This window comes from Argiope bruennichi, chromosome 1, assembly GCF_947563725.1.
Source record: "Argiope bruennichi chromosome 1, qqArgBrue1.1, whole genome shotgun sequence".
NCBI lineage: Eukaryota > Metazoa > Arthropoda > Arachnida > Araneae > Araneidae > Argiope > Argiope bruennichi.
The window spans coordinates 87,142,914-87,165,387 of record NC_079151.1 but is presented as its reverse complement, the minus strand read 5'-3'; the positions used below and the strand labels follow the sequence as shown (position 1 = coordinate 87,165,387).

The 22,474-nt window shown below is 25.5% G+C and overlaps 1 protein-coding gene across 2 annotated transcripts; it reads right to left on the bottom strand.

Moving 5' to 3' along the window:
• Window positions 1-876: 876 nt before the first annotated feature.
• LOC129981493 (D-ribitol-5-phosphate cytidylyltransferase-like) lies at window positions 877-18,227 on the bottom strand. 2 transcript variants are annotated; one of them, XM_056092357.1, is made up of 12 exons: window positions 18,122-18,227; window positions 16,212-16,473; window positions 14,421-14,747; window positions 11,954-12,089; window positions 11,363-11,535; window positions 10,629-10,729; window positions 9,152-9,301; window positions 7,008-7,112; window positions 5,600-5,645; window positions 3,168-3,256; window positions 2,534-2,803; window positions 877-1,260 (listed from the first exon to the last, which is right to left on the bottom strand). In XM_056092357.1, exons 2-12 carry the CDS (start codon window positions 16,432-16,434, stop codon window positions 1,162-1,164), a joined length of 1,719 nt encoding a protein of 572 aa, XP_055948332.1. In that variant the 5' UTR covers window positions 16,435-16,473; window positions 18,122-18,227; the 3' UTR covers window positions 877-1,161. The 2 variants fall into 2 exon arrangements, with proteins under 2 accessions (XP_055948332.1, XP_055948324.1); XM_056092349.1 differs by having other exon boundaries at window positions 18,002-18,196.
• Between the last annotated feature and the right edge of the window lie 4,247 nt (window positions 18,228-22,474).

Sequence of the window (22,474 nt, the reverse complement as noted above, 5' to 3'; positions counted from 1 at the left end):
CCTGTCCTTCCTTGAGCACCAATTGTTAAAAAACTTTTTTTTCCACCAAAAAGTAATTATGTATGCAGTAATTTTAAGCTGTTATAAAGCGTATATTACCAATGTAATGTGAATTATAGTAACTTTAGTGTGAATAGGAAAATAAAAAGACTTCAGCATTTCAATGATATATATATATGTGTGTGTGTATCTTTTAATGAAGAAAACAGCATTATTGTTGTATGGTTAACTTATGTTTTCAATATATCAGAAAGAAAAAAAAAAAAAAATTATCCTGTTTTTTCCCCCATCCTATAAAATTTTTCTGATTTGTATCCAAAGCAGTGTGCACATAATATTAACAGTACGATGAATCTTCATCCTCAAAATGCTATTAACAATCTAAAATTGTCACATTTTTGTATTTTGCATTAGTGTTCATTAACTTATTCTATCATCTTTTTTATTGTTTTAAAGAAAAATTTTAGTTGGCTATGTAGAAATTAATATGCTTATGTATTCTGTCTTATTAGATTAAACTGATGGTTGAATTTATTTCCTATAAAAAAATTCCAGAGGATAATATTATGTGCAAATTAGACTTTTAAAAAAATCCATGATACATGAACTAGATAAGAAAAGAAATTGATCAATTGGCATTAATTTCTCTGACTATATCAAAGAATGGAAGGAATTATTTTTTCTTAAATCATTTACAGAAGGATACACAATTTAGATCCATTCAAATATTAAATAAATACAGTAATTTTTTTGAGCTTGTGAAAAACAAGAAACATACTGTTTAAATGGTAAAATATTACAAATTATTGTTAATGTGCAATAGCAATATTATATGAAGCGGTAACCAATCATTTGCAAGGCATATCAACAACTTTATTCATTTTAGTTTACAACATAGAACACCTGTGTGAGAATCATTTTTAATATTAGCTTAACATTCTAGAAAAAGAAAATTTTAATCATTATCACATGAGGAGTAATTATCTGTATCCTCCAAATATACATGATATAGAATAAATTTTAAAACAATGAAAGGATTATGATTAATCTACAGATTTGAATGCATTTTCATTATATACAGAAATTCTTTCTATTTTTTTTTTTTATTTACAACAGAAGCTGCCTTTAAAAAATTAATTTTAATGAACATTGTTTTGTTTATCATGACAGAAAAACAGTTCCACTGATGCTTGCATTACAATCAAACAAAAGAGATCTTACTAATTCTGCCGTTTCTTCAAATGTTGCCGATTGTTCAGTCTAAAGAAAAATATATTTGTTTATAACACATGAAATTACACAAAAGATGTTTATTTAATAAATTATTCATTCAGCTTGGAAATGCAATATATAACTATCATTACATTGATATTATCTAAGATATTTCTGAAAATGCATGAATTTTAGTGTTTGTGTACAGTTAACTTATTCACCTTACTTTTCAATCTAGCTTTTAGTCTTGTTGAATGAAATAAAATAACTTAATCCTCAGCATTCAACTGGTACTGCTATAGTGAAATTGAATTGCATACTTACTTTAAGCTTAAAATACATGTAATTCAATTTTTTATTCATGATCACAACACAATTACTTTGTTTAAGCAAACAAAATGGAAAATTGAATAATGTGTTTTAAACCTAAAATATGTATGCATTCAATGTTGCCATAGTTATGCTAGTGAAGTGCAAGGGTTAGTATTATTTTAATAACTGAAGCATTGGCTTATTTTGCACGATAAAACCTTGTTAATAAATTAACAAAATAAAGATTTGTTGTTATTTTAAAATATAGATTAATCTTATTGTATAACATAAAGAATTACTTATAAGATCAAATATCAACTGAAACATACGATGAATTACCAATTAAAAGGACTTTTAAGGCATGAGTTCAACACTTGCAGGATTTTAAATCTGTTTAAACCTGCACTTCAAATGTAGAATGAAGTGCAATGCTAAAAATTCTTCAATAACTTTTTTTTATATGAAAATAGAATTGATTAATATTTTGTATATGATTTAAAGTTTTAATTAATTACTAAATAAAAAAATATCTTGCACTTCAAAAACTGTAAACTGACAATTGATACATTTAGAATGCAAAATATAGAGGATGTCCTTGCTATTAGTGATTTGTTACCTAATTTCAAAATCAAATATAGACATATAGTCCCATTTAGGAAGAGACTTTAAATGGTACAAAAAATTATATTTCATGTTGTTTCAGTCAATGAATGTCCAGCTGAAAAAATTCTCGATTTTTAAATAGTACATCAGTGTTCTTAATCATAATTTTGTACTTATGGACATTTATGACCCTCGTGATAAATTGTCAAAACTTTCTTTTAAAAATTGCAACTTATAAATCGATAACAAATGAAGCCATCATGGCATCTAATATAAAATGGAGCTTGGTATAGTTTGAAAGTTGCTTAGTAAACCATTAGTAGTTAGTTACAAATATCAACAAGAACAAATTAAATAAATAAATATATATATTCATGGTTTTATAAACAAGAGTATGAAAACATACCTGTTCTTTTATGATAATATATACTAGTATATTTGCAGACTTTAAAGTTTTGGCAGTGTCTCTTGCTTGCTTTTGAAATTCAAGAAAATTTATAGTGTTGTCAAAATTATTCATAAAAATATGAACTACTGAACAAAGTTGTGTTAATTTCTGCTCACTACAAAAAATGTTCATATTCTCTATCAAATTATATGGGTTATTGTGATCATGAATGATTACAAGGTTATAAAATTTGTTCAAAGAATCTGTGAATTTTCCAGCCAAGTGAACCTGTAAAAAAGTAATATATTTTTCAAAACATATTCCACTTTTAAAGTTCAAACAGAAATGTCAGAGAAAAATTTTGCTACATATACTTCATTTAAAAAATTTTAATTTAAAAAAAGCACTTGTTTATTTTTATGGCCCCCATGATAACTCGGCAAAAAAATGCAATAACCATCTTAGCATCTTATGTATAATGGATCTTGAAATCGACAAAAAAAACCAAGAATTTAACCATCATGCCATCTTATGTATAATAAAGTTTGGCGATCTTGTTATTTGAAAGTTGCTAAATTAAACCGGGGACATAAAAATAAACTATTGTTTAAAAAAATCATCTTATAATAAAAATGGAGACTAATTTGCTTACACTTTTAAATGTTTGACTAAGAGCTGATTTTAAGAAAGGTACGAACTCTGGCGCAGTATGACTATTGATGAGAGCAACAGACTGATTTTCTACATTAAAAAAAAGATAATAAAAAGAATATGAAAATATTATAAACAAATATTCAATCATATCATGAACTTATCCATAAAAATTATTTTGGTTTGTTTGAAAAAAGATTCTGATTACATATTATCAAATATAAAAATTTTAAAATTTATCAACCATATACTAATGCATAAATGCTTCGTCAATGTTAAACTAAAAAGAATATTCAAATGAACAAAACATAAGTTACATCTGCATCTTGCTTTGAGATTATATCAAGTACAGTATATTTTAATTGACCTTGCTTACAATATTTTCTCTATTAGTCTTTTAGCATTTTAAAATTTCTTGAAAGCATTGTTAAATAGTTTTTTAAACTTTTATTTAAAAAATATAAAATAGATTTTACTTAATAGATTTTATAATAACAGATAATAATTAAATAGATTTTATTTAAAAATCTATTTAATTATTTTAATAGATTTCACTAGAATTAGAATTATAATAATTTTATTGCTAGAAATATTCTCAAATACAAACAATAAAAATCCAAAATTTTAATAGGATTCAAGCTATATTAAGTTGCAAATTTACCATTAAAAAAAGTGGATATATTTACATAAATTAAAATTGCATAAATGTGACGATTTCGATGTAATTTCATGTTTGTCTAATTAGATATAAATCGGATTACTCCAAATTAAAAACACTGGGGAATCCAGATATTTACACATTTTGGAATCTTCCTTTAATAGGGACATTCACTTTTTTTCTTTCTTTTTTACATACATTTACTTTTCATAGCTCTTAAATTAAATAATCAATGCAATATTAAAGCAATTTATATATGTTTGTAAATATGGAAATTTTAAATGAAATATAAATTTTATTCTTCATCAATTTGTACATAAATGCTTTAGAACCAATATTGAACTGCCAAAAAAATAAAACTCTATAACTAGTTTCTATGATTAACATTGTAAAATAAGACAAATATTTTTTCTATGAGTATGGTTAGCTTTTAAAATCGAGCAAAATGCAATCCTCAATTCTGAAGACCCATGTCCAGAAACCACATATGAGTACTAGCTTCTTACTTTGAAAATAATGCCTGGCATTCTGTATAAAATATTGTATTTCTTTCGTTCTTCCCCTTTAAATATCAATTTCATTTCAAAAAGGATGATGGAATGAATTTAGTTTCCTAATCAGTTAGTTCGATTATAATCAAGAATTAGATTTTCTTTAATCACATCAAATGCTAAAATTGATTATATGATATTTACTTTTAGAAATTTTGTTAAATTTTAAAATAGTTTACAAATAACATCCTTGATGTTGCAAAATTAATTTATTTCTACAATCTTTATGAGACAGGCATGGCAGAAATTCACAAAAATAAACAATGATATATTTTTTTCTTTTTTCAGTATATAATGCACAATTCTTTTTACCAAAATAAATTAGAATATTATATCAGAAATCCAAATAATAATAATAATAATCCTATTGAATTTGTCACACATATAAAAGTAAAATTTTACACAAAAATCCTGCATTATAATTAAAATCAGAATCAACTTATAAAATATATATTTGAAAGGAAAACTTAATATTTTTTATGAATAAATAACATAATGTGATTCTTCAAAACTAATTTGATATAATGGCATTACAAGAGTTTTAACATCTAAACTTTTCATTTTATATGAAACATTGTTATCTAATTTCTGAGATAAGGAAGAAGAAATATGAAAGATAGAATAATTTTTAAAAAATAATGATTTATTAGCATAGGAATTCCAAAAAATAATTTTTTCAATGGATTTAAATATAGAAGCTCAGTGTATGGCTAAAAGTATGTTTGATATTAAAGTTTTAAAAAGAAAAACATACACTGTACCAATTCAAATACAAAAAAAAAAAATCCTAAAAGATAATGCATAAACAACAGAACACATAATTTCCAATTCAAAATAATTTCTTCAATTTTATACGCTGACTTAAAGATGTTTTCAGATAATTGAAGAAGAAAAAAAGTAATTAAAACTTTTAAAAAAAAGGAAAGAAATATCAATCAATACCACAGTACCAATTGCTGAATTAAAATGTACATATTTTTTTTTAATACGATAAATCCATAATCATTTAAAACCACCTACCTTTTTTCATTAATAGAAAATTCTACAAAAGAAGACAATGATGCATTCATGTAATTAATTCATTGTCAAAACACACACACACACACACACACACACATATATATATATATATATATAATTGGTTTTAATGTGGTTATTCTATTTAAAAGCTATAAAACTATAAAAAAAGTTCCTAAGAATGTTAATATACAAAAAGAATAATACCTTTTACTACAGCTGCTGCAGCATAAATATCTTTCCGATGAGTGATCTGAAAGTGTTATCAAAAACATTTTAATAGTATCACAAGGAAACATAGCACCTATGCAGTATCAGCTTTTACAATAAACCTTTGACAAGCATGAGGGTTACATGATTAATGCATTGCATGCATAGCAAATTAGTATCCCACAAAGTTTGTGTATTTCCCATAGAGAAAGATAATAGGTATCTATAATTTAAGCAAATATAAACATTATAGTAATTAAAAAGGGGAAATGAAAAAAAATATCAAATGAAAGGATTTTTAATGTTTTTAATAAATAACCATATGATACAATTATTTTTTAAATAAAGATAACAATTTTTGTTTAGAACAATGATTTACATTATATTTTAAGTTTTGCAGTAAAAGTATTTAGTTGCCTCTAATAAAGCATTCCCACTCTTTCTCTATCATTTGATTCAATTTCCCTTTCAAAATGAGTAAGTTCCTGTGACATTTCAAACAACTTGTTTAAGTTCTTATAAATAAAATGTAATTTATCTTCCTCACTATTTTGCTTTTATTGATGTGAAACATTACTAGATCATCTATTTCTCCACTCCTCATTTCTTGATAAATTTCTTCTTCTTACATGCATGAAAATTCTTTGTTGCCAGATATGCTTTGCAATTTCAATACTTATTTTTATTTTATTTTAAAGATATTTTATTTATTATTAGTTTATTTGAGGATCTCAGTTGAAATCTACAATGACATGTACCTTCACAACTTCAAGGATACCAAGAATGCTATAACACCAAAATCAAAAATCAGTATGGATGACTAGGTATGCAGTACAGTGAAAAGGGTTACGAGAAAAACTGTTCCAAATGCAGAAGGTAATAAACCAAAGAGCGCATTAATTAGATTTCAAATATAATGTCTTAAATATTCTAGGAAATGCTCTGCAGCATATCATGAGTGGATGAAATTATAAAATTGGACAAATTAAATGGAAACAATTAATTTTGTAGGTATATACCAAATCACATTCTGTAAATCTGCATTTGGTGAGTGTTACTGCATTACAAAAAATGAGTGCACTGATAAAATCTCAATTAATAATAAATATACATATATATAAATTAAATGAAACATTTCATAACGCACCCTTTAAGAATTGAAAATTGATAAAATTATTAGATATACTTCATCTCATTCTTTCCTTGACAGTTCATTAGAAGTTATAAAACTTTTTCTCATATTACATATATTAGAATTTAATCATATATAGCATTATTTTTAGAATTCTGAGCAGATTTCAAACTAAGAATATCATGCAGATATTATAACCTTGGTACATCTTTATGTATTCTAATTATATCCATATTTAATCAATGAGGAAAAGAAAACAAAGATAACTCTTACTTTCCATAAGTGTGAAGTTGAAGGTAACAGCTTTGCTCTAATTCCAGTATAATCAAGAATAAGTTTAAGACATTCAGTACCTGTTTCTAAATCAGAGGGTGATATCTGTAACATAAAGTAAACAATAAGCAAAAGCGTGTCAAAGAAAAATAAGATTGATAAAATATAACTGAAGAGCTTTTTTAAAAAAATGAGACTGTTTTTCACTGGAATAATTTTAGAAATCTCTACCCTTTGAACTCAATTATTCAAGGAGGCAGTTTAAAAATTCATCTCTCCTTTGCAAATATCTTAAAATTTTGTAAAAATAAATATATCTACTTCTAAATCTCGTCTTTTTAAATGGATAATTTCACTTTTGATAAGAAATTTCTCAATTTATTTACTGCTAAAATTTTCTTCACTTTGCCATCAACATCTATTAAGTCAAAGATACAAATCAAGTATCCATGACTTTACAGACATCTATTCTTATATTTATAATGTGTCAAATAAAATTAATACTTATAAATATTTCAAACTAGAAGTAAAAAACAATTCCAACAAGTTTACAAAATCCAATAGTAAATTTTAGTAGGAAAAAATCATATGTGAATCTAATTTTAAATATAAAAGAATGCTTTCTGAAAAGGTAAAAGGACATATCTGAAGTATTAATAAAAAATTCCAAATTTACACCACCTTTTAAAAAATTTAATTCTTTTTAATTTAATAAGCCAATTAATTAAACAAAGTTAAAATTAAAAAATAATTTGAAATAAAAAGCATTCAATTTGAAATTTACATTGAATTTAATACTATAAATTATTTATATTTTAAGTTAACAAATTTTGTACACAAATAATTATGTTAGATGAATTATAGTTTTGAGATTATATCCTTATAACTTTTAGACATAGAAGTTCATTAATTTTGCCAAGTTTACTTAAATTATTAAATAGAAATAGGAATTAGATATAATATTGTTCAAAAAAGGAAGGAGGTGTAGATTATTCATATTTAATAATAAAATCACAAAATTTACCCTTCTAATAAATAATATTACATAATTTTATATTTTTAAATATACGGTATCAATTTATTTTTCAAAAAATTATACCATTTATATATACATATGATAATTATCATAAGAACAAAATATCTATAAATTTGTTAAGAATTTTGCTTCTCAATCCTTATGAAGATGACTATTTTAGTTCCTTTTACTGTAATATGTAGAATAGGTAGCAGAACATACAAAATATACATTCACAACATATAACATAATTTAAATACAATTATAAAATTCATTATCAAAAATTCGATTCTTCTACCATTTGTAGCTATTGCAGATTTCCTCATTAGTTGAAAATTCTCTATATTTTTTGTTTGATTCAAAGAAACCTTATAAAGTATCTTCATAAAAGCTTCCACAATACAACAATCAATAATTTTTCCTGAATTGTGAACAGTTAAGTTAATATCAGTTCTCTAAATGAATAAGAGAGCTTCTTACTCTTATTTCATTTTTCCACTGTCTGATATTAAATTTAGAAAATATGACTCAATATCGCATTAAAAGTAGTTTTAATTATTTCACTATCACTGACATACAAAAATGACTTAGGACCAATCAAATGAAAACAGAATTTAGCTAATCTTTAATAAATTAATTGTAACACCTTAAATGGTTTAAAAATCAATCTGTGGTTTAAATTTCAAATTATTATATCATTTCTTGTGTTATTTCCAAATGCAATTCAAATATGAAAATTATTTTTTCATAAATAAATTCAGTAAAATACATAAATAAATAGAAAAAAAATCTTAAATAAACTGATGGAAAGTTCTTGTTTAATTTTATTCACCTAAAAAGTTAATACATATATATATATTTTTTTAAAATGTATCTGATTTAGGTTATGAGAGTACATGGAGAATAAAAGAAGAGCAATTCAGCATAAAATTTTAATTAAACTTTTACATTTTAGAACTAATGCATTAATTTAATTAATTATTTTAGTCATTCATTCAGACACACATTATCAAATGGTTTCTATACATTTATATATAATTTGTTTTGATATTCACACATATTAGAAAGAATACATTAAATTAAACTAATAATCAAGAAAAATATTAGTTTTTAAAAACATTTTACTTACTAAATCATAAGCTTTCGATAGCAATTCATACTGGAAAGCTTGGGGCATTTCACTAGCTTTGTATTTACTTCTATCCAAAGCAGCATCTAAAAAGCTATCATCATCTATTGAGATGACTGTAGATACTAATGGACAAATAATGCCAGATGCCTAAAAGAAGTAAACAAATTATTAAAAATAAAAATAAACCAAAGGTATTAAAGATTGTAGCACAATATAAAGATTGGTAGCCCAGAAGATCTTAAAAATATTTTTTGGGCCTAAATGCCACAAGCATTTGCATATTTAAAAATGCAAAAGAAAGAAAGTATAATGTAAACTTTCACAAAGCATGAGTAAAAAATTTAAGTACATATCTTCAAACAAAATAACTATCATTTATTTATTTAATGGAGTCTTTCAAATACCAAACAAAATGAATAACATAAATTTCATATTCTTAAACACAGGTATTTTACTTAATTATAACTCCTCATTAAAGGAAAAAAAATAAAATACACTTTAACAGAAAAGTTGATTATTTTAGATATATTTCTTTTAGTTCCTGATGGTAAAGATTGTGATTTTTTATTCTTTCATGTTATGCCTTGTTTGTCTAATTTTTACACAACAAACAACCAAATAAACAATCTTGATATCTAAATGAAAGTTTTTTGGGGAGTCAGAAAAGTCCACATTCTTTGTACAAGAATGATCATTTAAAAGAGTTTGTAAAATCCCAAAACTTCATGAACAGTAATATCATAAAGCTTATATGTGGAGATTATTTTATGTCTTAACTCACAACTTTTTTATTTACTCACAATAAAAGACATTAAAAATAGTATGCATATAGTATTCTGATAAATATCTGGTATCACTATATAACCAATAAACATAAAGCCATTTTAACCATCACTGTAATACTGATAGAAATTGGATCAAATAGGGGAGGGGGGGGGATTATAAAGTTTTGTAGTAAATAAAGACAGTTTAATTTTGGCTAGTTTGGACAGTTTAATTTGGTTAGACAGTTAATAAAAAATTAGCATGAGTATTTTTGGAACAAATTGATATGAAAATATGGAAGATTGTAAACTAAAAATGAAGAAAACTATAAGACTATGTCATAATATAAAAAATAATCAATTTGAGATAAAAAAAATAATTAGATATAAATAATAAATTTAAAGCTGTGATGCAACTACCAAACTGAATATTAAGAAAGAGGTGTTTTTTTTAATGATTTTAATATACCAACATGTTAATTTGTTGAAGCACTGATTCATTTATTATGTTTTTATAAATGAATCAGTGTTTCATTGAGAATTTCAAGTGTCATGTATATTGTTAAAAATTCATTAGGAATAAAAATTTTTAAATATTCACGACAAAGTGGAATTTATGTAAATTTACATTCTATTTTTAAATTAAAAAATTTTATTCTTTACGACTGGTAAATCATTAGTTTTTAAATCTATATTAAATATATTTTTACCCCATATTCTTTAGCTGCCATAACAAGATTACAAACAATGTCTTCAGGAAAGAAAGGTCTAACACCATCATGAACAATTACAATTTCTGGTAGAGTTTCACCTAAATTATAAAATTTCAGTTACATTTTTTTAAAAAAGAATGACTGTTAATAATTATTTGTATGGCAAGATAAAGACTTAATTCAAAAATTTACTGACAATAAATTATAATTTGTAATAAATACTGAAAATAATTTTTATTTTTTTAAAACTACTTTTTATTATATGTAAGATATTGCAGCTTCATAAATATTCCTTATATAATTCATATTAATATAAATATTAAACCAGAAGACAAGGGAAAGCAAACTCCTTTGTCTTTAAAATATTCTATAAATTCTTTGCAAAAAAAAAAAATTAAAAAAAAATACTAAAACTAATTTAAATCTTAAAAATATTATAGCAAATCACAGCTATTTTGTACAAGATTTTATACTTTTAAATAACAAATAATTTGAAAATCTATTAAATAATAATGAATCAGTTAAATAATTATAATAAATAATAATAATCAATGAATTCAGAAATCTAAAATCTCAAATATATGTAAAATTGTGATTCTATTTTATTCTATTCGACTTTGTGCTCTTATAAATCCTTATTTCAATGAATTAGCTTCAAAAGAAGATTCTTTTTTTTAATGCTTAAATTTGATAATTTGAGGAAAATTATCAAATAATGATATCTTACTAACAGCAAGTCTGAAGCACTCTTAATCCAGATCTAATAGATTCATGTCTTGTTCCTGATGCTTCTGTAACCATTAACTTGTCTCCTTGCAGTACACAATTTTGGCACAATTTTTCAAGCATTAAATTTAGACTTCCAGTTGAAGCAACTACAATAACTTTTTTGATAAAAGGTAACCTGAAAATCCATGATATGAAAATCAAATGATTAATTAAGGTAATAATTACAAATATTTAAATTAATTGAGTAATAAAAAAAGAGCATTTAATACATAAATTTAACCTTTTATAAAAACTGAACCTATTTGAAATTATCTACAGTACTATCTATTATATTATTAGAAACAAAAAATTATTTTAATACAAGTATGTTCCATGAATAGACACTATGAATAATTACCATTTTTTATAGTTTGTAAATAAAAATATATTACACAAATCAATTGTAAATTTAAACTGCTGGAACATTATAAACTTTTTTTTATCAATCTCAAGAAACTGGAATTAAATCAGAAATCTTAGTAAAAAAATTTCAAATAAAAAAAAGAATATTTTTCATACAACTTTTGAAAAGAATATTCAAAAAATAGATTAACCTCAGAAATGCATCAACTGTGTAGCATATAACTGGTTTTTGATGAACAGGTATATACTGCTTTGGAGTGTCCACTCCCATGCGTTCACCTTTACCAGCTGCAGGTAGGATTGCACAAACATCAAAATCAATTGTATCTAGAAACAGATTAATGAAAAAAATGAAATAGTAAATTAAAGCTTCAGTTAGACTGAAAACTAATACAGTTCAATAACCTTCCATACAATTTTCTATTTCTGAAATATAAGAATTCATATTATTTCTATTTTAATATTACTCATCAATTTAAAATATAAAAGTAGTAAATCAAGAGACAGAATAAATAAAAAGATTTACAAGACTTTCAAGGCAATGAAATAAAATTATTTTCTTCAAATGAAAATTCAAAATAAATACAAATAATACTTAAGAGTAAGATGATTTAAAATTCTTTAAAGCAGGGTTGTTGTTTTTTTTTAATTTTGTTTGTGAAACCATTCGGACAATAAAAATATTCCCAAGACTCCAACTATAAGAAACAAATTTATTTACAGTCCTGAAAATCTGAAAATATATCTAAAGAAGATAAGTAAAGTGAAGAGGTATTAAGAGATATTTATGACACAAAAAGACATTTTGCTAAATGATTATTTGTAAGAAATGTTTTAAATCAAAATAATTTTCTGAATTCTTATACTTCTAAATACATGAAAATCTTTACCTGAATTTTCGTGACCTCCTAAAATTAATATAAACTATAAAGCTGTTTAAGAAGTTTCACTTTAAAGAATTAAAAAAAAAATGTGTGATAACTTTTAAAAATAACAATGCTAACAAGATAAGCTATACAAAAAAAAAAAAAAAAAAAAAACTATAAAATTAAAAATATATATATTGTTCAACTGATAAAGTACTATTTTCCAAATGAAAGAATAATTTTTTAGCATGGGATTTTTAAATGAATTTTCAAATGAAATATTTAAATTTAAAAGATATGAAAATGTATATCAAAAGAGACTATTAAATGCCAAAATATTTCTACAATGTATTTATTCCAAGATTAAAAATTTTTAGTAGAAAAATTAGATCAATATACATAAATTCAGAATTGTTTAAAACTTTCATAAAGTTTTTACATTATATTGATGCATAAAGAAGTATTTTTTTATTTCGCAGAAAATATATATTCCGTTTTATTTGTTTCAGTTAAACAAGCAATATTTAGAGTGAATTAATAAGGAAATATAAAGTAATTAATTATTTCAAGTTTTAAGCAACATTAATATTTCAAGTTTTGAAGAGGGAAAAAATTAAACTAAGCTTTCTACATTCATTATTCCATTTACCAACATTCTTAATAATGATACCATTGCTTCAGTAAAATTAGTGGAATTCTTAAATTATTAGGGTTAGTGGATTATTACTTTTATTTGAATAACATGCTAAAAAGTAATAAATAACAAGTGTATAAATAAGATCAATCAATACCGAATTATTATAGATAACAATGTCATGTTATTTATGGCAACATTTCATTTAGAAATGCCACAATAAACAGTACAAATATATGTGTTAAAATAAACAATTTTGGATAATTCAATATACACACAAAACTATAAATTTAGTAATAAATGTTTTGTAACATTTTTCCCCTTCAAATGCACCATTTTATGTAATTTATTGAACAGTACACGCTTAAGATTTGGTGTTATAAAACACAAATTCTAAAAATCTCTAAATGTTAAGATCTAAAGTTCTACCTTCTACATCTAAGTTTAAAGATAATTTATTTTTAAATTAATGAATAATATTTAAAATCACTGACATCTCTGCATCATTGAAAATCAAATCACTAGTTATTTTTTTAAAACTCTATTTTGAGATTTATTATTTTTTGTGTTTTACAATTGATAAAAATGAACAATATATTTTGATACACTATTATTTATTCAGAAGGATTAAATCTTAAGCAAGTTTAATGTACAGCAATTAAATTTAACATAACATATTTCAATTTGGAATTAAAAATAAAGCATAAGCCACAAAAATGCAAAAAAAAATAAAAATAAAAGCATAAATAATTAATAAAGTTCATGATGTAAAGATAAATAATTAGATTATACAGAAATTATCAGAATGAAAATTAATATATTCAGCTTAAATATTCCCAATCTCAATAAAATAGAATAATTCTATATAGTTTTCTTTTATCATGTCAAATTTTAATTTTTGAATGCTATTTTTTGTTATTTTTGTAATGACAACTAAAGAGAAACAATCAACCACTTTTAACATTAGAAAAATAACAGAAGCAAAAAAAAAGAAAAAAAAAGTCATATTACTTGTTGTTTTAAGCTATAAGTATAAAATTTGTATTATCTTTAAAATGTTTCATATATATTCAATTCAACCACAAACAAGCAATGTAAATATGATAAATAATATATAAATTTTTAATCAATATATATTTATTTAAAGAATATTTATACCTAGCTTTTTTGTATTTTTTGTTTTATGAATGGGTAAATGCACAGAATCAGCTTCATGACCAATGTGTGTTTTCCAAAAAATAACTTTGATACTTCCATCTGCCAAAGATCTGGATACTTCTAATATAGAAGGACATGTTGTGCCAATTTTATTTGATCCACCCTTTTTGAGTCTTCGCTGACCTTTAGATTCAGATTTATGGACTCCAGATCGATGACATATATAATGAGATTTTGCTTCACCACTTCGCAGTACCCTCTCTGATACTCTAAGTGTGTACCCATAACCTGTTGTTTCTTCATACCTTTTCTTCCAGGTTTCAAATGCTATATAAAGATATTGGAATAAAATTAATCAAAAGAATGAAACATGAAATGATTTGGTAACTTCACATTGATAATGCTTTAATTTTTTAATAATGTCAGAAGTTTAATGATTTACACAGAAAACTGTAAATAATTAATTATATACTAATAATTTACTATAAATTTATGCATTTAATTTTGTATGAATTAAAAAATGAAAGTTGAATAAATTAAATAATGCATGGAATATTTTAGTATTGTACATATGTAGCATATTCAAGACTGGATGAAAAGAAAAAATGTTGCAATACAAAACTATGAAATGCAAATTTTTTTCAATGTAAATAATAATAAAATTACAAAAAAGTGCTTTCTCTATATACATTAAACATAGAGAAAATTTAAACCATAATTTATTAGTATCACTAGATTGCTTAAACCAGAATAACTTTTACTAAATTTCCTAAAACTAAATTACTAAATTCATATTTTTTAAATTCAGTTTTCTACAATACAAACTAACTAGTTTCTGAAAAATTTATCATTTTTAATCAATCATTAGTGCATCCTATTATTATAAAGGAAATTATCTTTCAAAGAAAGAATTTCCCTCTTTTATCATGCTTTCTAGTTTCGGAAGAATTTGCAAACCCATTGTAGATAACTGAGTTATCCTTTCATAGGTACATAATGAAAATTATGTTAATGGATTTCTAAGTCCATATGACAGACATCAGAATTAAATTTGCCATCTATTACTACTATTAGAAACAAAAAATGCAATTTTTCCAAATATATCCTCAGAAATCCATCACTTGATTATGAACAAAATCTTTGTACAAGCAACTTCAAAAAAAAAAAAAACTACAACTTTTGAAAGGATTAAACCTTTACCTTAGTTCACCACCAATTAAAATGCAACAAATAAAGTTGTAATATTGCAATAGCACCATTCCTTTTAGAAAAAAAAAATTATAAGCATTAAGCATTTGAATTCTAATCTTTAAAATAAAATAAAAAATCTTTAAGTATGAAAGAAGTTTCTAGTATAAAACACTTGACAAAATCTATAAAAAAAATCATTTGTTGTAAAAATCAAAAACTTTTACAAACACACATAACTACAGAATGAATTCTGTTTTTTAAATAGTTTATTTGAGAGATAAAAAAGAGTTATTTTGTGATGAACCTTGTAATTTAGAATGTCAAATTTTGGGGACAAAAATTAAAGAATTATACAAGTTTCTCAAGCAAGCATGTAAAATAAAATCTGACAATATTCAAATTTACTAACTAGAATCATATGTAAAATATGCAAACAACATTAAAGAAAGAGCAACATCTTTCTCAATACAGCATGTATAGGTTTCATTAAGAATTTATAGTGAATTTTGAAAAATTTAATTTGACAAATAAAATAATTACATAGAAAAGACACAAAGCATAAACTAATTATTAAACTTATACACTCCAAATACTGCTTACTTTCAAAGTCATGAAATTCATATATTTCACACTCAACAGGATGATTATGAACAGATTCTAAGTGACTGCGCAGTTCTTTATGAGTGCGAAATTTGCTCTCACATCTAAATGAACAAGGAATTTTTCCAGGCACCTCAGGAGAAACTTTATGTCTATTCCGTAGATGTTCATAAAGGTTTTTATTTAAAGAGAAATTTTTTGAGCAAATGTAACACATAACCATTTTCTATAAACTTTTATTTCATGTGCAAGGAAGATATATCTGAAAAAATACAAAAACATGTATAACTAATAAATCAAACTTAATCTTATTATGCCTATCTGTTTTACTTAAATCAATTCGTTCTTTAAATAATAAAAATTTCAGTGAAAAATATCGGATTGAAATTTTTTAAAAAGAATATTGTGTTGCTTTAATTTTTACTTAAATGACAAATATTTATTAGATTGTTTCAAAAACAAAGGTTTCAGTTAACATAAATATAAACAATACTTCTACTTTAAAATCAGATTCCATATAATAAAAAAAAATTGACTTAATAACAATATGACATTTCTGAGATTATTAGAATTAGAAATTAAGTGAAATTATGCTTTACAATAATTATGTTTCAAAATTCCATAAGAATCAGAAAGAAAAAAAAATATTTCACAATATTTTATCAAATACTTTTTTTTTCTGTTTCTAATCACATAGACTTGCACGGCTATATGAAATGTCTATGAATAAAAATTGTATTGCAAGCATTAATTCAAAAGAAGCAATATTGTTTAACATGATAAATTGCTTTTCAAAAAAGGATTTCCTATTAGTAGCTTATTTAATACATTAAATGATATTTAGGCATTTTTTAACTTTAAATATCACATAAGTATGTTTGTATGAATTCTGCTGTATCAAAATTATATCATAAACACATATTTTTAATTTCGTAATAAAGAAGGTCATTTTAAGCTTACATAAATTCTTTTAAGTATTTTGGGTGGATTCAAACTAACATTTTTGCACTTCTGAAGTGAGTTTGTTCAAGATTTTTCTTAAATTTTGGCATGTAACATCTGGCTTCTCATGTTCTAATTTTTAAACAAACAATTTATTTCATTCTACATATGGTAAATGAGATTGAAGTTAGGTGGCTGTAAAGACAATTGAAGTCATTGTAACCTTTTTATAGTAGCTAATAAGATGAAAATCCATGCTGCATGGTAAAATTAATACAATGTTAGAAGATGAAAGATGATTGCAGAAAGATTATGTATTGTACCAAATGTAATGTTTTAACAAACACATATACTTTAATTCATGCATACTAGTTAAAAAAGATTTTAAGTTCTCCATTTCAAGAAGAATTTGCACATTTTTGTACATTATCAATCACAAATCTGAATAATTCCATTATTTTTTTTTTAATTTTATGTTCAAATTTAATTTTTCCCAAATAATTTATTTTATTTAAAGAGCTAGGATTCTTTCTTGAAATAACATTAAATAACTAGGTGCAGAACATGAAATTAAGCAATCCAGTGAATATATATTAGGCAACATAAGCTTTTCCCATTCACTAAAATTTGGTCCTAAAATATACTGCATTTTGTCTTTTATTGAACAATTTTTTTTGTACCAAATGTCTAAAAGATACCATTTTAAATATACTACAAATTAAAGATTTGTTAAAATCAATAGATATACTACTTCAGATTTAAATGTTCAAAGATAAATAGCACTTTTTTTAAAGTACTATTTAATGTTATTTTTATTTAGTCAAGCACTATCAAATTAATTTCATTACCCACAAAATAGAGGGATTCTTAGAAAATCACACCAGCTGCTATAACCTTTAAAATAAATTAATTGTGATTGTAAACTCTATGGTTTTTGGTTGTAAACTTTATCATATTAGATGTCATACTTCTTAAAAGGCTGTTTGTTTACAATGTTACCATTGGCCCAACTGCAGAATATTATTTGTTTGACAAAGCTAAATTTTTTCAGGCGATATATTGCCAAATATAATTCTATTAGTTCTTTTTATTACAACCCTACAAGCTGTTTATTAACATTCATTATAGTCACTCAAGATGGCGGATTTGGCGAATTTTTGGACGTTTGGCAAGATTTTGCTGCTACCACTGTGCAGTAGCTTATCACACAGCTTGCTTATAGAATAACATATCCTCAGCATAAGTAGTACAAACTTGATAAACAGATAGAATAAATTATGTTTACGTTTGTAAAAATTTCACAGTCTTTACTTCGTTTTTCTAATTTATTTTCGATCGAAGTAGTTTCTAATTTTCTTTGTTTAAATATAAAGAATTTGTTCCACCATGCCCGATGTTTAGCAAAATGTCTTTGTTGTAGAAATCTCCATTTGAAGATGTTGTAGGGAATAAGGCAAGAATTGATGTGGTACTGCACAATATGGTTCTGAATGACACTCATAACATCGTACAATAATGTGGAAAAAAAATGTTATATGAAACCGGACAATAGATTATGTGACCTGAGACTTGGACACCACTTTGACAATATCGAATTTGAAATTTCCCTTTTTGTATCCCAGTTATGCACTTTTTTTTAAATCTTAATAGATAGAATTTGATTTTTATCATTAAACGTTGAAAAGATGTGAAGTGTGATTATTCTTTGTTCTTAAAACAAAGTCATAAACCCATTCGTAAAACTTGGCTAAATTATCATCTTACATTACACAATGCTTTAATACAGTTTTAAATTTATTTTGAAGTGAAAAGAGAACAGGAAGTATACTGCCACTGCAAGTTGCTTTAACAGTAATGACAAATATTGGGTCGGTTTGTCGGTCGAGAGAGCCGGCACTTTTGAATTTTGATAGTTTTGTACTGTTATTTTTGAAGCAAAAGAGTTTGCTGTTATTTCCTGTGTTTTATTAGAAGTTCCATTTTCAACGAGTGGTTGACATAGGGCATTGAAATCAGATGAGAGCTGTCCACTTTTTTCTCTACTATTTTTGAAAATTAGAAAAGCTGAGCCATTCCAAGGTTATTGTAGTGGAAGAAAATTATAGTTGCTATACTTCAAGCATTATGCAATCTTCAATGTCGGAAAAATTCTTCAAGTGTGGAAATCCTCAAACGAATTGGTATTACGTCTTGGATAGAATGAATATGAAGAAATGAATATTGTAATGACAAATGCAGATCACCAAATCAAGAATTACCCATAAAGGGAAAAAAATCGGCATGCAAATATACTAAACATGAAATTTACCCGCAAAGGGAAAATCATGTTTAGAGATGCATAGTCCACGATTTTTTGAATAACAAATACTATTGCTATTGTTAATTTTAAATATGCGTTCCAAATGTCTGTTATTTCAATCATATTATTAATTAAAAATTATTACTTAATATTAAATATAAAATTTATTAATTGAATTAATATTTAATTTACTAATTTAAGTAACGTGTGATTGAATTAATTTATCTGTTTCAGCTTACTTCATAATTTTTTTTTTCTCAAAACTATTTATTTATTAGAGTGAACCATTTTCTGGAAAAGGTGAGTTAAAAATATATATCATTTCTTTAAAATGTTTACTTTAGTCCTATATTCTACCAATAGATGGCGCCAGCAGTAAACAGAATACATGTAATCAAAGTCAATCCTGTCACGAGCAATTAAAAATGATCTGTATGGAATAGTGCATCATCAAATACGAATATCGGTCACTCCCGTAAAGTGGAGCGGTGACTTCGCACTTTCCAGTGAAGCCTCGCACTTTCCGGTGAAATCACCGCTCCGATAAATTTCAGTGATTTCAGCAATTCAATGATACGATACGATAATTCCAATAACCGGTCCGTTCATTTTTCAATCCAATCACAGATTTCTTTCGAGAGCTTCCATTGGACAGATCGTATCGATTGTTACTTGCCAGTGAATCCGGCAAATTTCAGTGATATCGTATCGATTGTTACTTTCTATCGTGATCCAAAACCTGCAATCGAAATATCATCAGTAAGATCGTATCAAGGATTTGAATCACACCCTTCTTTGAAAAGTATTGATCATTTGTATTTGTGACTTTTTAATATTGGTTACGTAATAACCGCTCCTAAAATATTCGTCATCCCTAATCATGTTTACAGCACAGGATCCTGTTTGTACAGCCCAGCCACTTAGCCTAGACACATTAATAAACATTCCAGTTACGACAGATATCATATGGGAAAATATAGCATCACGTTTTCTCCTCTATGACATCCCCACAAAAATCTCGTTGCTGGAAATTGCCAAAGAACTAACAAAAAAAAAAGGAAATAGAAATTGTGGAAATTAGGTGATTTTTTAAACAAAACGACTCTCGGGAGACATCACCCGTCCTTATCACGAAACTAGGAACGCGTCTGCCAGTGAATATTAAGATTTGGTTTACAAATCAAAGAGTACAACTTTTCATTGATAATCATCGGCAATGTACAAATTGTCACAGTTTCATGCACCCTTCAAGGACATGTGAAAAGCAAAAGATTTATCTTCTGTGTGACACCACTCACGCAGGTATCTGTCAATCGCAACAAAAATGCGTAAATTGTAAGGGCGAGCATTCCGCCACATCAAGAGGATGTCCAGTCTTTATCAAAGAAAAGGCCATTTTAGAACTAAAATGTAAAAACCATATCGCAACAGCTGAGGTGAGACCAGTCTATAATCAGTCAAAGAATTCTAGTTACGCGGCAGTTGTAAAAATAAATACCCCTATAAAAAATTTCGAAGAAAAAAATAAGTGAAAAAATGGAGATAATGCTCAATAAAATGAATGAAAGAATTGACTCAATTATTCAAACAATTCAAAATTCAGACGGAGCCATTTTGGTAACTCTAAAAGACTTGTTGGGTGAGAACCCCAACCAAAATATTTTTTTATTCTTGCAAGATATTGGTATCGAAAAGCAAATTTGAGGTGTTTTAATTTTGATATCATTTTTGTGCATGGTTTCTTTTATAATAAAATGATTGTTTGAATAAATCTTGTGATTGGCGCAGCATGGCCAAAGAACCAAACCAAACTAAACCAAACCGAACAATTAAAATCAAAATGGAAGAACAAATAAACATAATCCTTGGGATTTTTGAAAAGTTGGTGGAATCGTTGTCGCATAACTTAACCGTCATGAGTAATCTTGGAGGCGAAAATATTTCTCCATCAAGAAAAAAAAATCATTAGAGAAGATTCTCAAAGCATCTGCTATTTCAATGCAGTTGGATGCAGATGCTTTTGGTTAGTTCTTGAAATCTCTCATTCCCTTTTTGGTCCTTTTCCTTTTTTTTTTTTTTTTCCTTCTGTGTTTTAAAACTTTTTCGTTTTCCCATAATTCCTTGAGAGGGGTTTTTCTTGATTTTTTTTTGTTGGTTTCTTTTTTACAATGACCTTCATACCGTGGAACTGTAGAGGCCTTAAAAAAATTGCCTCAAAGTTCCTCCTTTTTCTACATCTGAATTCTGGATTTTCGAAGAAATATTCTTCAATCAGGAAGATCTCTTTTTTTTGTTCAACTAAAAAATTATTTTTTTTAGACAGGCAACATCGGCCTGGAGGTGGTTTAATTACCGGCATTCCGAAAAACGCATCTGGCAGAATTACACACAATACCAACTTTGAAATTCTGCAGTTGAAGATTACCATAAAGGTTTAAATTTTATTATCATTAACTTATATGCCTCCAAGGACTCAATATAGAAAATGTAAAGGGTTTTTTTATTCTTTCTCCGTCCCTGTTTTTATATTCGGTGACTTTAATCGCCATCACCCTCTTTGGGGATCAAATAAATCATCTTCTCTAAGTAATGATTTCGTAGAATGGCTTTAAAATTCCAATTTTGCCCCCCTTAATACTTCGAACCTACGTATGCCACTTGTTCTAGATCAGTATCACTGCTCGATCTCTCGATCTGCTCTGCATTTATCTTTCAAGATGTTAATTGTTTTGTTTCGGATTAGTCCTTTGAAAGTGATCATTGCCTGGTCATAATTACATGGTCAAGTTTAGAACCTAATGAAAGGTATATAAGAACAATAATTTGGAATCGGAACTATGGAGCAATCGGCAAAAGTATTGACTACAAAAACTAATCTAAATGTATTGACACGCAGGATTTCGGAAGCTATAAGAGAATACACAAAATTATTACCATTGCCGACTAATAATTATCCTCCCTGGTGGAACCTATCTTGTCATAGATTTCAAAAATTGAAGATTCTGTTTCAAAAAAAGAGCCC